General features: G+C 42.7%; 1 protein-coding gene across 1 annotated transcript in view; it reads right to left on the bottom strand.

Annotated features, from left to right (window-relative positions):
* Positions 1–19,401, bottom strand: part of snx29 (sorting nexin 29) — a 130,508-nt gene that overhangs the window by 38,693 nt on the left and 72,414 nt on the right. The window contains exons 16-18 of the mRNA XM_061231657.1: positions 15,762–15,878; positions 13,566–13,621; positions 12,711–12,792 (exon numbers count right to left, since the gene is read on the bottom strand). Coding sequence (XP_061087641.1) covers positions 12,711–12,792; positions 13,566–13,621; positions 15,762–15,878 — 255 coding nt within the window. The remainder of the gene's footprint in view (positions 1–12,710; positions 12,793–13,565; positions 13,622–15,761; positions 15,879–19,401) is intronic.

The raw sequence follows: 19,401 nt of genomic DNA, 5'->3' as shown, positions 1-19,401 counted from the left end.
CAGAAAATAGAATCCATTTGGAAAATTACAGAGGGAAGGGAAGGAGAGAGCAGTAAGGAGAGGAGGAAATCTGCCATTAGGAATGTTCAATGGCAGCATCTGCCACCCGCATGTAATTCAGAGAGCAGGACACAGCTGCTGGAGACGGGTGGGAGCAAGGGATGGAAAAAGACAGGAAACAGAGTAGGATGCCCATCGATGACTGATCGCGTCTCCTTCATACCCATCTCTTTCTCCTCTGATCCTCCAAATCTTCTCTGAGCTCCTTTCAGGTTCCTTGTCATGCAGTTACCATATGAAACATGGAGGACCGTTACATTTTCAACAGATTTGGGCTAATTCGGTTTTACTTAACATCATGCTAGTTAAGCTCCTTTAAAAAATCTTAAAGTGTGTTAAAATCTTTAGGTATGCTACCAATTGCAGATGCTTACATTGCTGGGTTTAATGCATGAACTAAACTGAACCGGTCTTTTACCGAGCTGGCGAACATTAAAGACGATAGTTTCGACGTTGCTCAAAGAAACTTTCCGCGCTGTCACCGCACTGTGATGGGCCAACTAGTTGAGAGACGGGGAAGCTGATTAATGTTAGGCGCCGAGCTTATTGTCAATGCCACTATAAACCCAGTCTAAATCAGGCATGCAGGGAGAAAAGAGAATAAAAGAGAAGAACATTGAAGCAGCTCCACTAAGATAACTATCTGTCTCTGTTATGCTCAGCTCCCTCCTTCCTCATCAGACGCATGGGAAATGGACAGGAGCAGGGAAATGGCGCTAACGTACGTACGGTGTGACCTTTGGGTCTGATGAGTATTGATCGCCGTGGCTCCAAGGCTTGAAGAGCGACACTGTAATACATTTCTGCTACATTTAAACTGTTCTGACCAATTACCCAGACTGCCTCTGTGGCCAAAGTAACAAATTGAAACGCTAGTCAAATCTAGTGTAAGTGGGCTCGGTGGGCCGCAGCCAGGAGATTTTTATTGGCGGGTAATAAAATTAGGTCGAGTGTGTATAAGGGAGAGAAATGGTATAGTACAAGCAAATCGTACACTTCAAGGCCTGGGCAGATGGCCTAATGAATTGCGTTATTCTTTGGCGCTTTAAGTGCCAGAACTGGGGAATGAGGTGATTATTATCTTAGCTGTAGTAAGGGGCTCATTACAGGACTTGAGGGACGCTGCAGTCATTCTGATCAGCCTGCCAGTGTGACACGACAGGAGATCAGGGAACAGAGGCACTGAAGGACTCCGGGTGCTCGGAGGTAATTTAGAATAAGCATGGACCATATTCCTTGAGGGGAAAGAGTAGCGTGGGCCACTGAGTATAAATAGGCCGCAGCACGACTGGATGTGAAAACGTGTTGAAAGGTTTTCATTTCCCAATGGTACCTGTACCAATGCCGTTAAATTGTTGAATGAAGAACTACAACTCATACAGCAATGCTGCTAATGAAGTTCTCGTTAATTTACTGCAGATGTGGAAATTATGGAACAACATAAATTCTAATAGCAACTGTAATATATGGCTGACTTATGTTAATTTGTTGCGGAAGCTTGGCACTGCAGGTTGTTCAGTGTACACAAATCAAGCCTAAAAGGGAACCAACACTGCACATACCGATGTTCATAAATAATCTCCAGAACTGAAGACACTTCTTGGACACCTGATTACAATACAAAAGAGGTGAACTGAACAGACAGTGACATTTTCTCAGATGAATTTCGCAGAAAAACATCAGACCTAAATAAGCTGGATCACCCAGACCTAAAGACAATGATAGTCTATGACACGGTCATTTTAAACAAGCCTACTCAGTACCGGTAATGCTTTAGGGAGTATTTATCTCCATCCAAATCCCCCTCGTATGTCACCCTGGAGACTGAGATTAAACAAACATTTTCAGCGGTATATTTCCAGTCTATGACTGCACAGTGCATGACCACAAAAATCACAACAGAAAAACCATAAAAAAGCCGTCAGTATTTACAGCACCTATGGGTCATGTAAAATCAATAAAAAATGAGCTTGTCTTATCCAGGCATGTAGTATAATTCAATGCAGTGTTCTCAGCGTGGAGAGACAAAACATCCTTGCTGATCCTGCAGAGTTTGGCCACAGCACGGCTTTAAATCAGTCTGATACTTTTCCCATTAAGGCGCAAGTGCTACAAATAAAGATGCAATTATCTGCATGTCTGTGTCTAGAACCAAGATTAAGTGCCTTTGTAAACATTCACACTGTGCTGGTACACAGGTTAAAGCATTCTCCTTGGGCACCATGACCTACAAGTGATTTGAGAGCATCACACATTTTCATGAGACTTAGAAAAATATACTTAGGGAGGCACAGGACCAAATCAAATTAATACCAACCTAATGAATAACAACAAAACCTAAATACAGTCCTTGCAAAGGACTGAATACTAAAAGCGTTGTTTTACAGTGAAAATGGCAAGTTTTTATGTAGTTTATTTTATTACAGGACAAAGAATGAGTTGCTATACAGCTTACAGTAATTACACCATCTAAGAAAAAGTGTTTCTTTAACATTTTTGGGCTCAACTGGGAAAATACAGTAGGCTGTGAGCAGGTTTCATCACATCCCCATCATAGCCCAACACATCCACGGTGAAGAGTCAGTTTTTGAAGCATACTTACAGTACAATATGTCAAAGGCAACTGTTATTAAGGACTCTACTCTCAGAAAGGTACAGAAAAAAAGAATTCGATCAGTAGTCTTGTCAAGTCCTTTACACTTCCATGCCATTGAAAACCTAAATATTCAGCTGAGTTCCCAAAGGAGGCCTCCATACAGTTTGCAAGAATCAGACAAGCCCAGTTTAGAAAGACATAAATGTCAAAGTTACAATATCACATTTTTAGACAGCCACTACTGTCAGACTAATATCATTTTACTGCCATTACAAAGCGAAAGTTTTCCTATCTTTGTGGAAATGCTCCGACTTCACAACAAAAGATGCCACACAGCCCGCTCCCTGTGGTTTTAATTAAACTGTTGACAGGAAAATATACAACACATGGCTCCCCATTATCCCAGACACATGACAAATCACTCCACTGGCACAAAGTTATCGGCCACAGTGGGAAGAAACTTTGGACCCTAGTCCTTCCCTTGTCCTATCCGTGTTCAGCCCATCTGTTTGTGCTGGTGGCCTGTCTTTTTCTCGGGGAGTTCTCAGAGAGACCAATGCCTCGTGGCCACTAGCAGCACACCTAACGAGGGAGCGAGAATGTGCTGACTCAAAGCGGAAAGTGGAGCACCACAGGCTTGCTGGTGAAACGGCGGAGGGTGCATGATACAATCGTGTGAAAGAGGCAAAGGGAGCTGCAGAGAGTGGAGCCCAAGGGCGAGAGGGGAGTGAGGCCCTGATTGCCCATCATCACGCTCATCTCTCATGCCCAGGAGGAGAGCAGGGCTCCCTGGAGGAAGCAGGGAGCAGCCCTTTCAGCTGCCGTTTGCAACAGCATCCCTTCCTGCGCCTGTGCACACCAGGGTGATATGCATTTCCCCAGCAATCGTTCCGAATCGGCAGATTGTTCAACTTAAATTGAGGCTTATTTTCTTTCAGGGGGAACAGCTATTGGAGAACAATCCGTCCTAAGATTTCCTTCGTATGCGACATGACCTCTACTTTGGAGACATCTTGGCATATCTTGAAAAATGTTTTAGAGAAATAAAAACAAAAATAACAGAAATTCAACACCGCATTATCCAGTGATGCGTGCTACCTTATTAAGGGACAGTGCTCGATTTTTTAACCTTGGAAACTTGAGCACTGACGTCAAGCTCCTTGAATGGGTCGCCATCACTGCACACTACCTTCCATAGGCCACCGCTCAACGTGGCTGGAATGAGTGAGGAACCAGCCAACACTGTACAGTGTGTCCCCGGTGTCAGGAAGCTCAGGCGGGAAATACATTTTAAAAAAGCACCGAATACATTACCGTGACGAGGAAAGGAAAATCTACAGATAAATAAATAAATATGAGGGAGTCTCGGGTGTGCTGCTGAAAGTGGCTGGCTCAGCAGGACGCTGCTCATTGCAGGGGATTCCTCAGGCTCAGCAGGCCTGCCACACCAAAACTTCAGAGACCAAAACACCGTCCTGCATAACGGGGCTATATTTATACCCTCGTTTTGGGGGAGGGATTTTGTTGGTTGGGGGGGGGGGGGGGGGGGGGGGTTTCATATTTTATTTATAATTTATATTTAATGTACTAAGTCAAGGAAGTCTTGCGATAAAAACAAGAGCCAAAATAATTATACGAAACATAACAAAAACAAAAAAGAAGATATTAAAAAATGAATGGCAGAAACCCCGTAATAATATATGGACACACAGGGAAAAGCAGCAACACAGCAATGCTTCTGACCTTCAAGTGGAGTTCATTAACACTGGGAATGGTGCTCGTCCTGTGTCCAATACCACAGCTATTGGCTGCTAATGTATTAGATGAGGGAAAGCAGATCATCTTTACCACCCCAAATGTGTGTGAGACATGTACAGGTCTTTCTAAAAGAGACTTTGTAGAATCATGGAAGTTTGTAGGTCTTGTAGTCTTTAGTAATTGACCCAGCCTTTTATCTGCCTGGAGCATGAAATTGAAAGTACAGCAACTTCAAAAACCTCCGACAGAACCGGAACATGAGTCCTGCCGACTTGTGGAAGAGGGTACTAATGGCTGGTGGCTGTTAGGAGGACCCTCAGGAATTCAAAAACACAGAAATTGGATGAGTTTGGGGGGAGCAAAAGGATCCATTAAGTGTGCAGGCTGCCAAGGAGGGCACTAAAAAGTGAAATGTTTATTTGTCAATTAAATGGAAGATATTGCCTCGTCATGCTTCACATCTCAGAGTTAGGCTATAAACCATGGGCCTGTAAGCAAAGTAAATCCACACACGGAAGCCAGTTTACTGTGACAGTTGCTGTACCATGAATGCTTCACAGCTACAAAAATATTTCGCCCGAATGTGGGATAATTTTTCTGGTGCACACACTGTTCCACCACATTCCCCTGTGCTCCCCTTAGCTTTATTTTGCTCCATTTGAATGCAGATTTACTTTCAGAGACTTGTGCATGAAACTAGTGAAATCATGATGACAACTGTGTATGTGTGCCACCATTGTGGCAAGCCTATATACTGATCTACGGTCAACATACTGATCTCTGTAGTCCCCACATGCAGGGGTGCTTTACCAGAAAAAGTTCCCACTCTCCCAAATAAATTGACCATGAGCTTCAGAGCCATGACAATGGGGATGAATGAGAAACCATCCAACTCCATAACGTGTCACGCCTAGTTCTCATGTTCAGCCCTGTCCAACTCCATAACGAGTCTCACACAGCTCTCATGTTCAGCCCTGTCCAACTCTATAATGTGTCACGCCTAGTTCTCATGTTCAGCCCTGTCCAGCACCATAACGCGTCACGCCTAGTTCTCATGTTCAGCCCTGTCCAACTCCATAATGTGTCACGTCTAGTTCTCATGTTCAACCTTATCCAGCTCCATAATGAGTCACGCCTAGTTCTCATGTTCAGCCCTGTCCAACTCCATAATGTGTCACGCCTAGTTCTCATGTTCAGCCCTGTCCAGCTCCATAACATGTCACGCCTAGTTCTCCTATTCAGCCCTGTCCAACTCCATAACGTGTCACGCCTAGTTCTCATGTTCAACCTTATCCAGCTCCATAACGTGTCACGCCTAGTTCTCATGTTCAACCTTATCCAGCTCCATAATGAGTCACGCCTAGTTCTCATGTACAGCTCTGTCCAACTCCATAAAGTCATGCCCGGCTGTCATGTTCAGCCCTGTCAACAATAACTCAAACAGAGCCATTATGTTCAGTCCAGTCATTGGAACATTTATATCAAGTCATTTCAACCCAAACAGGATCAAAGTTTAGTCTATAAAGACATTTAAATGTATTACAAATTGAGAGAACTGCAAGCTCAGAAAATTATCTCCTGACCTAGTGAGGGAACATTCAACTTTTTGTTTATTTTTCTTTATCTTGTAATTTTTTTCAACATTGCATTCTTTTTGCAATTTCGAAAAGTCCATGACTGTCCATTGCTCTTCATAATTTTAGACCCCCTTCAAAAACTGTTGGATTTCTGACTCAGACAACTCGCCTTTGTGGCTGACTCCCAATTTACCACCATACCAATACTGAAGAGCATTGTAAAGAACTGTCCTTCTTCTGCTCAAAAATGAAAAAAAAAAAAAAAACATGACAAATTCTAGGTTTAAATGTCAGAAAGAAAGGATGCATGTGTCCAATTCAGAGACACTGAGGGTTTTTGACCAAGAAAGGCCCTAGGCAGAAAACACATACTGTAGATTCGACAGGGTAAAGCTAGGGATGGAAATAGCAGTGTCATAAAACACACAGCATCAGGAAGGGAACGCTGGAAGGGCTGCACCGGTCAGCCGACGAGCAGGAGGCTTCTGACAAGCCACTTTTTCAACTGCTTCAAGCCCTGTTCATTCATTAATGCATCCAATAATGCTCAAAACAATGAATTATACATCCACAATCTTGCAGAGATATACAATTTTGACACCTTACAACATTGAGAGTGCTGTATAAGGCTGGTTTTGAATGACGTGTGAAGAGAAGCAAGACCGTGGAATAACAAAAGAACAAAAGAAAAGTGCCAGAACAATACTTCTACAATTCTCACATACAGTAATAAGCATGTATATAAATATGCAGTATATAAAATACACACCAGCAAAAATGTTGCATATGTCTACATTTGCTCAGAAGAGAAACAGCAAGGACTCTGAAATAAGCAAGAGGCTGAAATAAAAGACAATATCAAGATATTATCAAACCACAAGAGAACAAGGACAAGATAATGCTACAGTTCTCTCTGGGGAATTGGATAATCACCACAAAAATATCAAATAAGATACGACCAACCACAGCTTCCTGTAAATTAGGATGTTTATGAGAATAACACTTTAATGGATGTCACTTAAAATGCACATATCTTAATATTGCAAAGAAGATCCCTCGGGCAATGAAAAAACAATAGTCCCACCCACACACAAGCATTTAGACCGAGTTTAAAGCTTTGACGCACTTGCACTTGTTTTTGACGTGACGCAAAGCCAGCTGAGGGTGATAAACCATGGTGCATGTACTGGAAGAATAAAACTGACCAATATGCAGGTTCAGATGACTGCATGCATGTTTTGAAACATTGCAGCAATTTCTCAGCTATTTACATCTCATGAGAAATTGCTGGGCAGACCTTGGTAGAGAGCAATTGGCTCAGCTGATTTTGCAGATCAAAGGGAAGAACTCACTCTGAGAAAACCATGACGATATAATGAGGCTCACACATTTTTGTATTTATTTTTTTTTATGCGGGATGCAGGGTGTGGGGGGCAGCCTGTTTATATGCAGTGTTTACTTAGGGAAACAAAAAAGCAGTGTATACTGGTGCATCAGATCAATGGGAGACATGCCACCACTTCCGGTCATTATCTTTTTGTGACACTAATTCAGTCTGATATTTATAATGTCAATTGCAGTGCTGCCATCAACAGTGTCAGAGGAATCTCTGACAGTCTGCTAAGTCCTCAAAACAAACAAGCCCAGTAAATTAAAATCACCATTTCAAAAAGGCTGCCATTCCGTTCTTCACTGTGAAATTATGACCCCATTTCTCTGTTCCATACAGAAACAATGTTTTCCATCCAACTATCTGGGCCATACCATATTTACTGCAATAGCTGGGCAGGAAGAAAGCTGGAGGAAGTACTCAGCTCACCACAGATACATTGGACTGCAGGAGAAGACCACTACTTCAGACACCCAAACCTTGAAAATCCGTGTTGCACTTTAAGATGAGGAGTCTGAATTCTGTTCATTGGTCCTTCTCTGCCTGGACAGAATATAAATTAGATCCATACACAACACGAACATTTCCCCAGCATTCTATCAAGCCAAACACCAGTCAACTCCACAGCATTTCCAACAGCCAACTACACAAGGAGTCTTTTTTTTTTCTTTTTTTCTCCAAACTTGGGGCTGATTATGTCCAATTCCCACCCTAATTAGTAATGTCCAATTATGTGCAAACGCAGCTGCCTTCATGTGTGAACCCCACTGCCGATTTGGGAGACTGTAGACATCCGTAGTTCTCCGAAACAAGCACACAGTGGAGTCGGAGGAAGGCCATTGATATGGGGTTTTGATGGTGCCCGAACGAACAGTGGGGGGTCGCTAGCGAGCATTGAAACGCAGACTCCAAACCGAGTGAAATGAATTACGTTTATACATTGGCTTTATGTCTTTATACTACTTTGACAGTAAGTCTGATATGGAGACCCTGCCTGGGTCCTGCCATTGGCTCCTTATAGTTACTGGTCGACACTCTGGTGTTGACCAACCTGGCCTACAGCAACTGCCTTTTGCCTGGCACCCTTGCTAATACCATCTGAATGCTAAAACACATCCAGGACTCCACAGCTCTACTGGCTTTTCTGTCCCGCTTAAGCAAGCCCTCTCGTGTCCCTCTTCTCACAGACAATCACAGCTCGCACACACTTCCAACACCTGGTACCACACTAAGCCCTTAACCACACTACTCCACTTGCAGCCTTATTTGTCCCCTACACAACGGCTTGGCCCTTCGGTCCCCGGTTGTGATGCTCACCCCTTCCTGATGCCCCTCTTTAAGACAGGGCTCACTCCCAGCCTTGGCCCCCTGGTGGTGAGATGAGGCACCTTGCATCAGCTTCTCAAGATACACCCCCTGGCACCGGTGTTCATGCAACTGAAACCTGCCCTAATCTGCCAGTTGAAATAAACTTTTTTTTATGCAGCACTATTCATCAGGACTGGCGTTACATTAGCTTTCTGCAGTTTTAACTGCTTAAGAGCACTCTCACATGTCTCGGTATGGATAATACTATACTTGTTTATCTGACGTTAGTTTTTCTTACTGCTAAATGCGCTGTAAATCGGATAAGGGCATCTGCCAAAGAAATGATCCTTTGAGACCATCTAAAAAAGTCTTATTGGCAGCTGTGCACTACTAAAGAGGCCTCATTTGAAACAATTATGGAGACCATCAATGCGTAACACTTCAGAAATGAGCTCCAAGGTCCCAGGTGTGTGTGCATCTGACAACAGAACTTTACAATGCCAATGTGATTATAAAGAAAGCACATTTCAAAGGCAAGTGTTGGCGAACACTGAAAATGGTGTAATTTAAACATAGTACATTTGAAGACTATTAAATTAAGACCAATATATTCAAGATGATTAAGAACATCTATAAAAAAAAAAAATTCTCTTGAATCAGTCACAGTAGACTGTAGCACCGCTAATTAAGAGCACTGTGTAAACTATTCTTGGATGACACGAGGGATTACTGAATTCTATATTTTTGTGTTGTAAATGATATGCTATGCTGCTTGTTCAGGTTTAATTGGATTCATTAATTATTTGAATGCGCTCACATCGGATGTAAAAGCGCCATTTTCTCCTTACAGCATGCTGCACATTCAGTTGGCCCAGGCCATTCTTCATGGTTTCACTCACGCATGGCTTAAACCTTGAGATCTTTCAATCGCATTTTTTTCATATTCAATCTGATTGTGTGCCTTTCATGTGACTTTTGGAATTCATCTGTGATAATATGAAGGTAGGTTACCCATTGTATCCTGGATGTCTGACTCAATGAAGCATGCCATAGCTGCAGCCTCTCCCTTTCTTACCCCGGGTCATTCCATCAGCTCTCCACATCAGTGTGTTGCTCCTGGTGTCACACTGCTCAATCAGACTATTTGTTTGCACTTCTTACATTATCAAACATAGTTTTCCACGTGAACACATATCAGAGGGATAAAGTTACAACTGCTGTTGAAGACACCCAATACAAAAACTTTAAAAACAAAACTGATAGCAGGTTTTGATAACGGAATGTCATTGCGGTCTTTCCTGAACCGGCTGGAGTGAAATTCACATCGATCTTAAAGCACAAGCTTTGTTTCGCACATCTTTACTTGCTGAACCGATGTACCATTCCTGAACTCATTATAACCTCATGACTACAGGCATTCAATTGTGGTAGAATTACAGGGGATGGAGTCATTTCAGCTAGGTCATATCATTCAAATGATTATACGACCCAAAAAAATAATATGTATAAAGAGCTGCCTGCATGCTGGGGAGACTCAGTGTCCCACATAATGATCCCATGCTGGGTGAGAGACACAATGATAACACTGAATCAGTGCACTCTCTGAGCCTCAATGGAGGAGATATGGGAGGCAAGAGTTTGTATCATATCAAAGTAAAACTATCTGATCACTTAAATACACTGAGATTGTGACGGATTTCGAGCAGTCAGGGTTGCAGCTTCTAAAATTTCACAAAAATACGAGGTAATAATTTCAAAGAAAAACGGTGTCGCACATTTCCTACTTGCAGTAAAAATGCATGAAAATTGTGAAAGTGCAGTAACACTCCTCCTTCAGTCAGAGAGAAAGTGCAGTAACACTCCTCCTTCAGTCAGAGAGAAAGTGCAGTAACACTCCCCCTTCACAGAGAGAAAGTGCAGTAACACTCCTCCTTCAGTCAGAGAGAAAGTGCAGTAACACTCCTCCTTCAGTCAGAGAGAAAGTACAGTAACACTCCTCCTTCACCGAGAGAAAGTGCCGTAACACTCCTCCTTCAGTCAGAGAGAAAGTGCAGTAACACTCCTCCTTCAGTCAGAGAGAAAGTGCAGTAACACTCCTTCAGTCAGAGAGAAAGTAGAAAGTGCAGTGACACTCCTCCTTCATAGAGTGAAAGTGCAGTAACACTCCTCCTTCGCAGAGTGAAAGTGCAGTAACACTCCTCCTTCAGTCAGAGTGAAAGTGCAGTAACACTCCTCCTTCAGTCAGAGTGAAAGTGCAGTAACACTCCTCCTTCAGTCAGAGAGAAAGTGCAGTAACACTCCTCCTTCAGTCAGAACACTGCAAGGATGCTGAACTGAGTTAGGGAAGGAGACTGAAAAGGACGGTGTAACTGAATGCAGCCAATGACCTGACTGACTTTGTTGGCATATTGACTGAGAAGAGTCTCTGGTGGGGATGGCCCTGTCTAGAGGCCTTGAGTGATCGTGATATTTAAACTACCCCGCTGCAGCTGAAACACAGGCCACGGTTTACACTGGACAAGTACTGCAGCAAATTAACTGAATTTACATTTTGAGGGTCTGCTTTTTACCAACACATGTCGATATGGAACACTCACATGTGGGTTAAACCTCCAACAAGGAATAATAAAGAGACCTATGCTATAGGGTTGATTTCATACATAACGTCGTAAAAATCATACGTACGTAACATGCCGTCTCGAACAGGAATAACGATTTTTACTGCCATTGATTCATTTTTGATTACATAGTGTTTTGCTAAGGCTGTGCAGGAACGGAGCGATTAAGTCTCAGCGCCATTACATTTTCTCATTATGCAACTGATGACAGCCGAGAAAAGAAATGCGGCACTTCTGCGCAAAACAAAACAGCGGCGGTGACGATAACGAAGATCAATCGGGTCTCTCCAGCGGGAGGCCGAACCCCAGCCTTATCTCACAGCGCGCCGTAAACGCCCGAGCCAATCGGCTTTGGAGAAACGCGAAGACAGAGAAGACAATGGCAGCGATTTGCTTCCCTGATAATCTCCTGCAACCTATGGGAAGGAAATTCGTACTGGCAGCCGGGGGAGCTGTGTTTTTCTTCACCGTTTCAATCCGGCGCGCAACATGATGCATTATGTTCCGGTACTTTCTTGAGTGGAATAGATGGCAGTGCTTAAGAATCGGAATAAAGAGGAGTTAATGTGACCCAAATGCAGGGAGGAGAGGGATCTTGGTACTTTCCCAGCCTGTACTTCTTGTCTTCGTATCTTTTCACTATCTTTTCACCTTCTGTGCCAAGACCTTGAGGCCCTGGGTACGGAACGGGACTCTCTGCCCCGAGCGATCCATCACGGGCAGGAAATCGAAGGCAAAGAAGAATCACAATATGACCTTTAAATGTAAAACTACGGGAGGCAGGCAAACACCATGAATCACGTCCTCTAGTAACAATAAAGCGCTTTCATATGGTGCCATTACATGCGTAGATCATTAAAGGTTCATCTGCGGGGCAAAACGTTGCCAAAATGCCAAGGCTGAACAAGCTAGACTACAAATAGCAAAAGGAAAATGTAACTTCCGATTACAGTCGCTTCAGCTTCATCTGCCGATCTAAAGAAGCGGATAATAAAAGTGAACCATCAAACCCATAAACCCACGAGTGAATCCATCATCTGCAATTTATTGCACAAATAGGACATGTGCGGATGGGTTTAGACCCACCTGATGGCATTCCTTGTAAGTAAAACATTTTCAAACCAAATCAAATTATATCAGCATAATTTAAATTAAATTATCTTAGCCAATGTTCTGTGGAGAGTACTCTCAAAGTAAATGAGGCATATTACAGTAATCAAAAATTTGTGAACCATTACGGCTCGCTGGAAGCTTTGTATCGGTGCACATTACCGAAATTCTCTGTCCCTTGAACCCTTTTAACCAAAGGTTCTCCAAAATAAAGGCATGTTACAAAGCAGGACAATCGTACATTAGAAAAAGAAGGAAAAGCATACAGTGACAGAGGGATGAAGCTGTCCTACCTGGTAAACGTGGTAGGCATTAGCCGCCCGGCCCCGGAGGAAGACGGAGGGGATCCACACGTTGATGAGGGCGCGGTGAGCCCTGAACAACCACACAACATGGTCAACATGCATCGTGCTTCAGTCAACAAAAGGCAACTTTTTAACATTACATACACTGAACCAGCACTGCACAGGGTTTCATTCGGTGATTGAAAAAGAAGAAAACTCAAGAGATCATGTCTGTCATTCCACTTCATAATTCATTAAACTGTCAATCACGTTCTGACTTCATATCTGCTCCTCAGTGAAGTTAAGTACTTTATTCATTCCGAATGGAGCACAAAAAGATGGCCGACGTGACAATGTAAACACTATCTGGAATTCCTGCGATGGACGGAATTAATTTGCACACATTAGACACTTGCATGATATAACATGGCAAGAATTAAGTTAATGCTGCAGGGATCAGCAGTGTGTGCTGCAGAATGGCATATTGCCAAATGTACAAACATCCAGAGAACAGAATGAAGTCATCAGATAGAGTCAACATTTGCATTAATGCCCAAAGACATAATGGTGATTACATTTATCCTTGTACATGAAAACCACCAATTACTGCAATAAACAAAGAGGCACACAACAGATGGAATACAAAGAAAAGGCATCTATCCCTATAACACGATGACCTCCATATAACACAGAAGGTGGAGATTTCATTCCGCTTCAATTTTCACATGCATCTATTAGAAGCTAATGGATCATCTAAGCCATCTGACTGTTGGCCAGGCACACTTTCACAGAGAGCTAAGATGGATGCCTGACAACATCTCCAGCCCTCCCACAGCTCAGGTGTTACAGAGGGAAGAGACTTACGTCTCGAAATCCGATAAACTGGGGTCATCAGAAGTCTGGCTCAAGTCGCCTGGAACCTTGAACACAAAAAATGGAGAGATGATAAACTGAACTCAGAACACTTTTAGCTACAGCAAGCCATCCATGACACGGTCAATGTCCCAGAGTGTAATAAATACAGTCAGGTCCACCATTAGAGGAAACCATGATAAAGATGACATAAACAAAGACTATACAGTATATTGTAAAATAAATAACACCATTCATGAGCTATACTGCAGGCTCAAAAATGGTACATATTTTTACACTAATATAATTGTTCAACTTTTGTTTTTAACGAGTAATAATGTTATTTCCCAAAAAGGTGTAAAAATGTCTGGCATCCCTGTATTCAGTTCTTTGCGCACCGTCATTGCAAGAATAATTATACTCCTCTTCTATAATGTTTCATGAGAGTAGCTGGGTTTCAATTATGTCCTCATTTATTTTGCATAGATATTATTCATATATATACAATTTTCTTTTATATATTTTGAGTTATCTTCAACATGGGTGCCAATAATTCTGGACCTCACTGTATATCTCACCTTGGTGTTGTTAATACTACCAACTATTGTTCCTCAGATTAACACACATGACCCTTGACAGAGCCAGACAACCACACTGACCTCATTGAAATGCCAGACCCCCCCTCCCTCCCCCTTCTCACGTGCGGTAATAACAGGGAGGAGTCCATCTCTGTACACGGTGTACCGACTAACAGCAATGTGCCCTGGAACCCATACACGGGGTTCTGACACGCGCTGAAAGGGCTGTGTCAATGTGAATCAAACCACGGAGTTACTGGAGCTGCACCGCTGCAGAAATAAATTACCTTCCAGCGTCTTCTTTTTTTTTTTTTCTAGGCAATGATTATCAATAAATAAAACATGTGTAAATGTGCCCGCAGGGAGCTTTTGACACATCATTAGAGGCAATAAAGGGATTGGAAGCCAATTAATGTTTTGTAACTACTGGCAAGGTAATGACAGTGATGACAGTGATAAAACAAGGACTTCAGGACTCTCACATGGGCCCGCAGATCGGTCTGTAATAGTTAGCAGGAGGAACCCAGGGACACATATATATATATATTTTGAAGCCATTAACAAGTGTATATCATGCAGATAAGGAGATGATTTGAGGCACATCCTAGAAGCGCAGCAGTTAGCATCCACGGTACTTCAACTGCGATTAGGAATGTTTGATGTAAGCCCAATACTTTCTGAGCACTTAGGAAGAGCACTCTAAATAAATAAGCATGGGAAAAAGCAATATGACACCTCAACCTTCTGCTTCAAATATATGCCCTAATCAATCACCTTTTATAATCCCAAAGATTTGTTCAAATAGCTAATCCTTCATTGATTAAAAAAAGTGACAGATTAATTTCTCCCCAAATACCGCCTGATTCTCTCTTCTACTCTTTAAACCTGCTACTGTGTGCGCTCCTTAATGCCAAAATCCCTGTGTGTGTGTGTACAGTATGTTTGCGTGTGCATGTCTGTGTATATGCGTATGTGAGAGAGGGTGTGTGTGTGAGTGAATGTAAGCGTGCATGTGTGAGTGTATGTGAATGTATGTGTGTGTGACTGTGTGACTGTGTGTGTTGTGCCATGGGTGAAAGCAGACTCAAAGCCCCCTCTCCTCAGCAGCAGTGTAATATGAAGTCAGGCCTGGAGGAGTCGGGCTCAGCAGGCCGAATTTAGCAGCGCTCTCTACACTGCGGTCACGCCCAGCGACCTGCAGGATCAGAGCACATCGAGGAGGTCACATGCAACAGCCAATACCGCTCCACACGGAGGAGGGAACAGGTCGGAGGGAGACAGGGATAAGAGCTCCAATTTCTCACCTAAGGCTACGCATCAATCTAATTCATTTAGTGCTGAGTGGCCGGTCTTCCCCACAGTGCACAAACAAGGCTTGACGGATGGGAAAACAGGCAGGTGAGAAAAAGGGCAATGTCTCGTCAGGCACCGGAGAGACGATTCCAATGAATTACCAGCACCGGGACCCTGGCACAAACGGAGCGGTATCGAGCTGTTGAACGACTGTACAATGAGACAGGAGGCCAGGCCTGGGGAGGAGGAAGCCTGCAGAGGAGAGATAGGAGTGTGCATGCGCGCGTGCGTGCGTGTGCGAGTGCGTGTGTGTGTGCGTGGGATGGGGATCACTCACTGGGCCCCGCAGGTCGATGAGCTCCTGCCTCATCTGGCTGATCAGGTGGTCCTTGGCCATGAGCGAACGGTAGAGTCGTTCATTAAACTCGATCAGCTCCCCGTGCATCTCGGCCACCTGGAAAGGAAAAGACAGTTTCAAACAGCTCTCCGCACCCAGTCAACCTCCGCACCCCACTCCCAGTTTCAAACAGCTATCCGCACCCAGTCACCCAGTCAACCTCCGCACGCCACTGCCAGTTTCAGCAGCCCTGTGCCATACGATGCTTTAGGTTCACAGACAAAAATGTCTTCAGATGTAAAACTATTTAAACCCTAAATGTGTAATCATGCTTAAGGTAAATCTGTCAATGGCTTCAAACTATAATGAATGGCGTTAGTATGGTATGTATTAAGCATCAGCAACATTAGAGAAATCAAATGCATTGCAATATAAACTTATAAGACTAATCTTTACAACAAGAATTCCCTGACCGAATGGCCAATAAATGTTTTAGTCTTGTTGCATATCTCCTCCCATAGTTTAATGAGATTTTTATAGAGATTTGTAGCGTGAGCAATGTGCCGATATGTTGGTGCAGTGGATAACACCGTCGCCTCATAACAATGTCTAGGTTGGGAATCCAGACCAAGGGTCTTTTTGTGTGAAGCTTGCACCTAGCTATTTTTCAGCTCTTAATCCCCCTCTAACAACTTTATCCCTCTTCTAGTCTCTCTCCTTCTCCAATACAATTTTGGGAGGTGTTTAGTTCTGTTGTTTTCAAAAAATCTATTTTTTTTAATAGATATTTGGTGGATGTGTAGTAGATGCCTCCCTCTGTGATAATTGATGGTTACAGTATTTTACAATTTTCCAGTCACTTGAAAAAGCTCCTATTTGATATTTCTCGCTGTGTGAATGCAATTGTGTGTGTGTGTGTGTGTGTGTGTGTGTGTGTGTGTGAGTGGGTGTGTGTGTGTAAATTTCGACTGAAATTTTTTCAATTATGGAGTGACAGCGATGAGCAGTTAGCACGTTAGCGGTTTAGGAAGGAGGGATTCCGTGGTTAAGACGCGGTCGACAGAACTGGGCCTGACTCCTGCCAAGCTGGCTGTCAGTCGTCATCAAGCTTGGGAGACAGGAAGTCCGTCAAAGAGATTACGACAAGTCACAGTCAATAAAAGAAACAGCCAGCCTGACAGCTGTTGCAAACATTAATTTGTTTATGAAAATAAAGTCAATGCATATTTACAGAGTTGACATTTCATTTGACAGTTGAATTGTTTAGCTCTGATGTGTTTGTTGCTACTGAAGTCCTTCCAGCTCTCACAAGGCCGGTCCCCACAACGTAAACATCTGCCCACTCTGCATCACAAACAATAGCTAATGTGCTGGCAGGCTGGAAATAAGTAAAGACAGGACTGCTTAACCCTATTTTAGCCATGCTTTTGAGTAGAAAATAAATGCATGCGCACGCGCGCGCACAATCAATCAAACAAACACAAACACAAACACACACACACACACACACACACACACACACACACACACAGTATATGATCAAAGAAAACAAATAAAGTTCAGTATGCCTGGATATACTGTACATGCAGTTTCAAAATGCAAATAAGAGTTTATTTCTGTTTGACAACAGAGCTTCTGTCCTAGTTGTATTTCAGGGGTCAACCGAAGGTAAATCACCCCACGCCTAAGGGCAGTGGGCAGGAGGAGATGCGGTTCAAACCGCTCTCCAGCAGCTGGAAGGAGGAACCCTGCCGCTCGCAGTGAGGGGGGCAGTGCACAGCGGAGACCCAGGGACGCCTGGGTCACTCTACTGAGGGGAGGGGGCGAGGGGCACAGCGCTGTATCTGAGGAGGGCTTAGCAGGTGAGTATGCGGGGCTGTGAAGTGTGGCTCAGGCCAGCTTTAAACGCTGTGTACTGTAGCTCTGAAATGTTTACACTTCTCCCCAGAGCCTAAAAAACATTTTCAAGAGCCACAGTTTCAAAACAAGCACAGTGGGCTTCGTATTACTGTGAATGCTGTTGGTTTTGTTCTGTTGGTCAACTGGCAGAATATGTTTTTGTTTTTTTATATAAAATAAAAAAGAAACAAACAAGAAAAATTCAAGACTATCTTGTAGGTTTTTCTACCCAAAAAAAATTTCACTTCAGCACATCATTGTTTTAACAAGAATCATTTTAATTTAATTAAATATATTTTTATAATATTTTAATAATGGCAAGAACAGGCCATTCAGCCCAGCAAATGCACACCATTTCCTACCACTAAATTGTACCTACTCTAACACCGTATCAAGCCTGGTCTCCAGTACATGTCCTGGCAAGCTATTCCACACAGTGACAACTCTGTGTGGAGAAAATACTTTTAAATGCCTGTGCAGAATTTATCCATGTATGCTCGTTCTGCTCATCCGGAAAAATGCCTGTAGTTCACTTTGTTAATCCCTTTACTGAATTTAAATGCCTCAATCAAATCCCCATAAGCCTCCTTTTATTAAGCTTAAAGAGATTAAGAATTTTACAGTAAGTTTTAGCTCATATCTTTTATACATGGAATCAATCTGTTTGCCCTTCTTTGAACCTTTTCTAACACCTCTATATCTTTCTTGTAGTGCAGTTCCCAGAACTGCAAACACTACTCCAATTGTGGTCTGACAAGGGTATTGTATAATGGAATAGTGTCCATGGTTTGAAAATACATTTGCAAAATTATCAAGTATGCAAGATTCATGACAAATATCTGTAAACCTCCCTGCAAGCTCCAGGACAATTATGTATGCCAGATGAACATATTAACTCTTTTCTAAAACATCATTGATATCAAGTGAATGAAATACGGAAAGTAATTTGTGTTAATTTGTTAAAAACCATGCGAAGATGACACTTTCAGTGACTTCATTCATTTCTTCTGACTTAAAGGGACATTGTAACACTTTTTATGTGCTATTGCTTATACAGTAACTGTAACTGACTCATACAAAGTGCAATAAAACAAAAACGATCAAGTTGTTTTATTCATTATAAGTGCACCAAAGCTGTATTTACTGAAATATACACAATTTCAAGGCACTTTCTTGCATGTTAGAAAGCTTTAGTGCAGCTGTGATGAATAAACATATACTGTGATGTAAAAAACAATTGGTGTGGGAGCAGTCGAGCATGCTTAGAGCCAATTTGTCAGTTGCACTTGTACGGTATCTTTAAGCACTCTATCGGCCCGTTCAGTCTTGTACAACATCCTCTGTGAAAATGATGCTCATCTGATAGCTGATCGCTCTACACATCCAGGGACCTTCAGGGACCAGTCTTTGCTCTTTGTTTAAAGATTATGCCCATACCCATGTATAATTACAAATAAATTTAAATACAAATTAATGACCTTGGGGTGGAGTGCCCCTTTAATTTGTTTACCTGAAGAGAACACCTTTAATGAAAGCAGATCACAAAAACAACCTTAATTCATGAATAATGCATATGACCTGTTTGGCTCTGATTTTTAGATCTGCTCTCTCATTAAACAAACATGTTTCTGTAATTCGATTATTTTCTTGGCGATGGGAGGGGTTAATTGTGTCACATTGCCATGGCAACTGTGAGAAATAAATTATAAAAGAGAAAAAAATCTGCTCTGGATTCACATCA

The sequence above is a fragment of the Conger conger genome, chromosome 2, assembly GCF_963514075.1.
Source record: "Conger conger chromosome 2, fConCon1.1, whole genome shotgun sequence".
In the NCBI taxonomy this organism is placed as follows: domain Eukaryota; kingdom Metazoa; phylum Chordata; class Actinopteri; order Anguilliformes; family Congridae; genus Conger; species Conger conger.
This window is presented reverse-complemented; position numbering and strand designations above follow the sequence as displayed.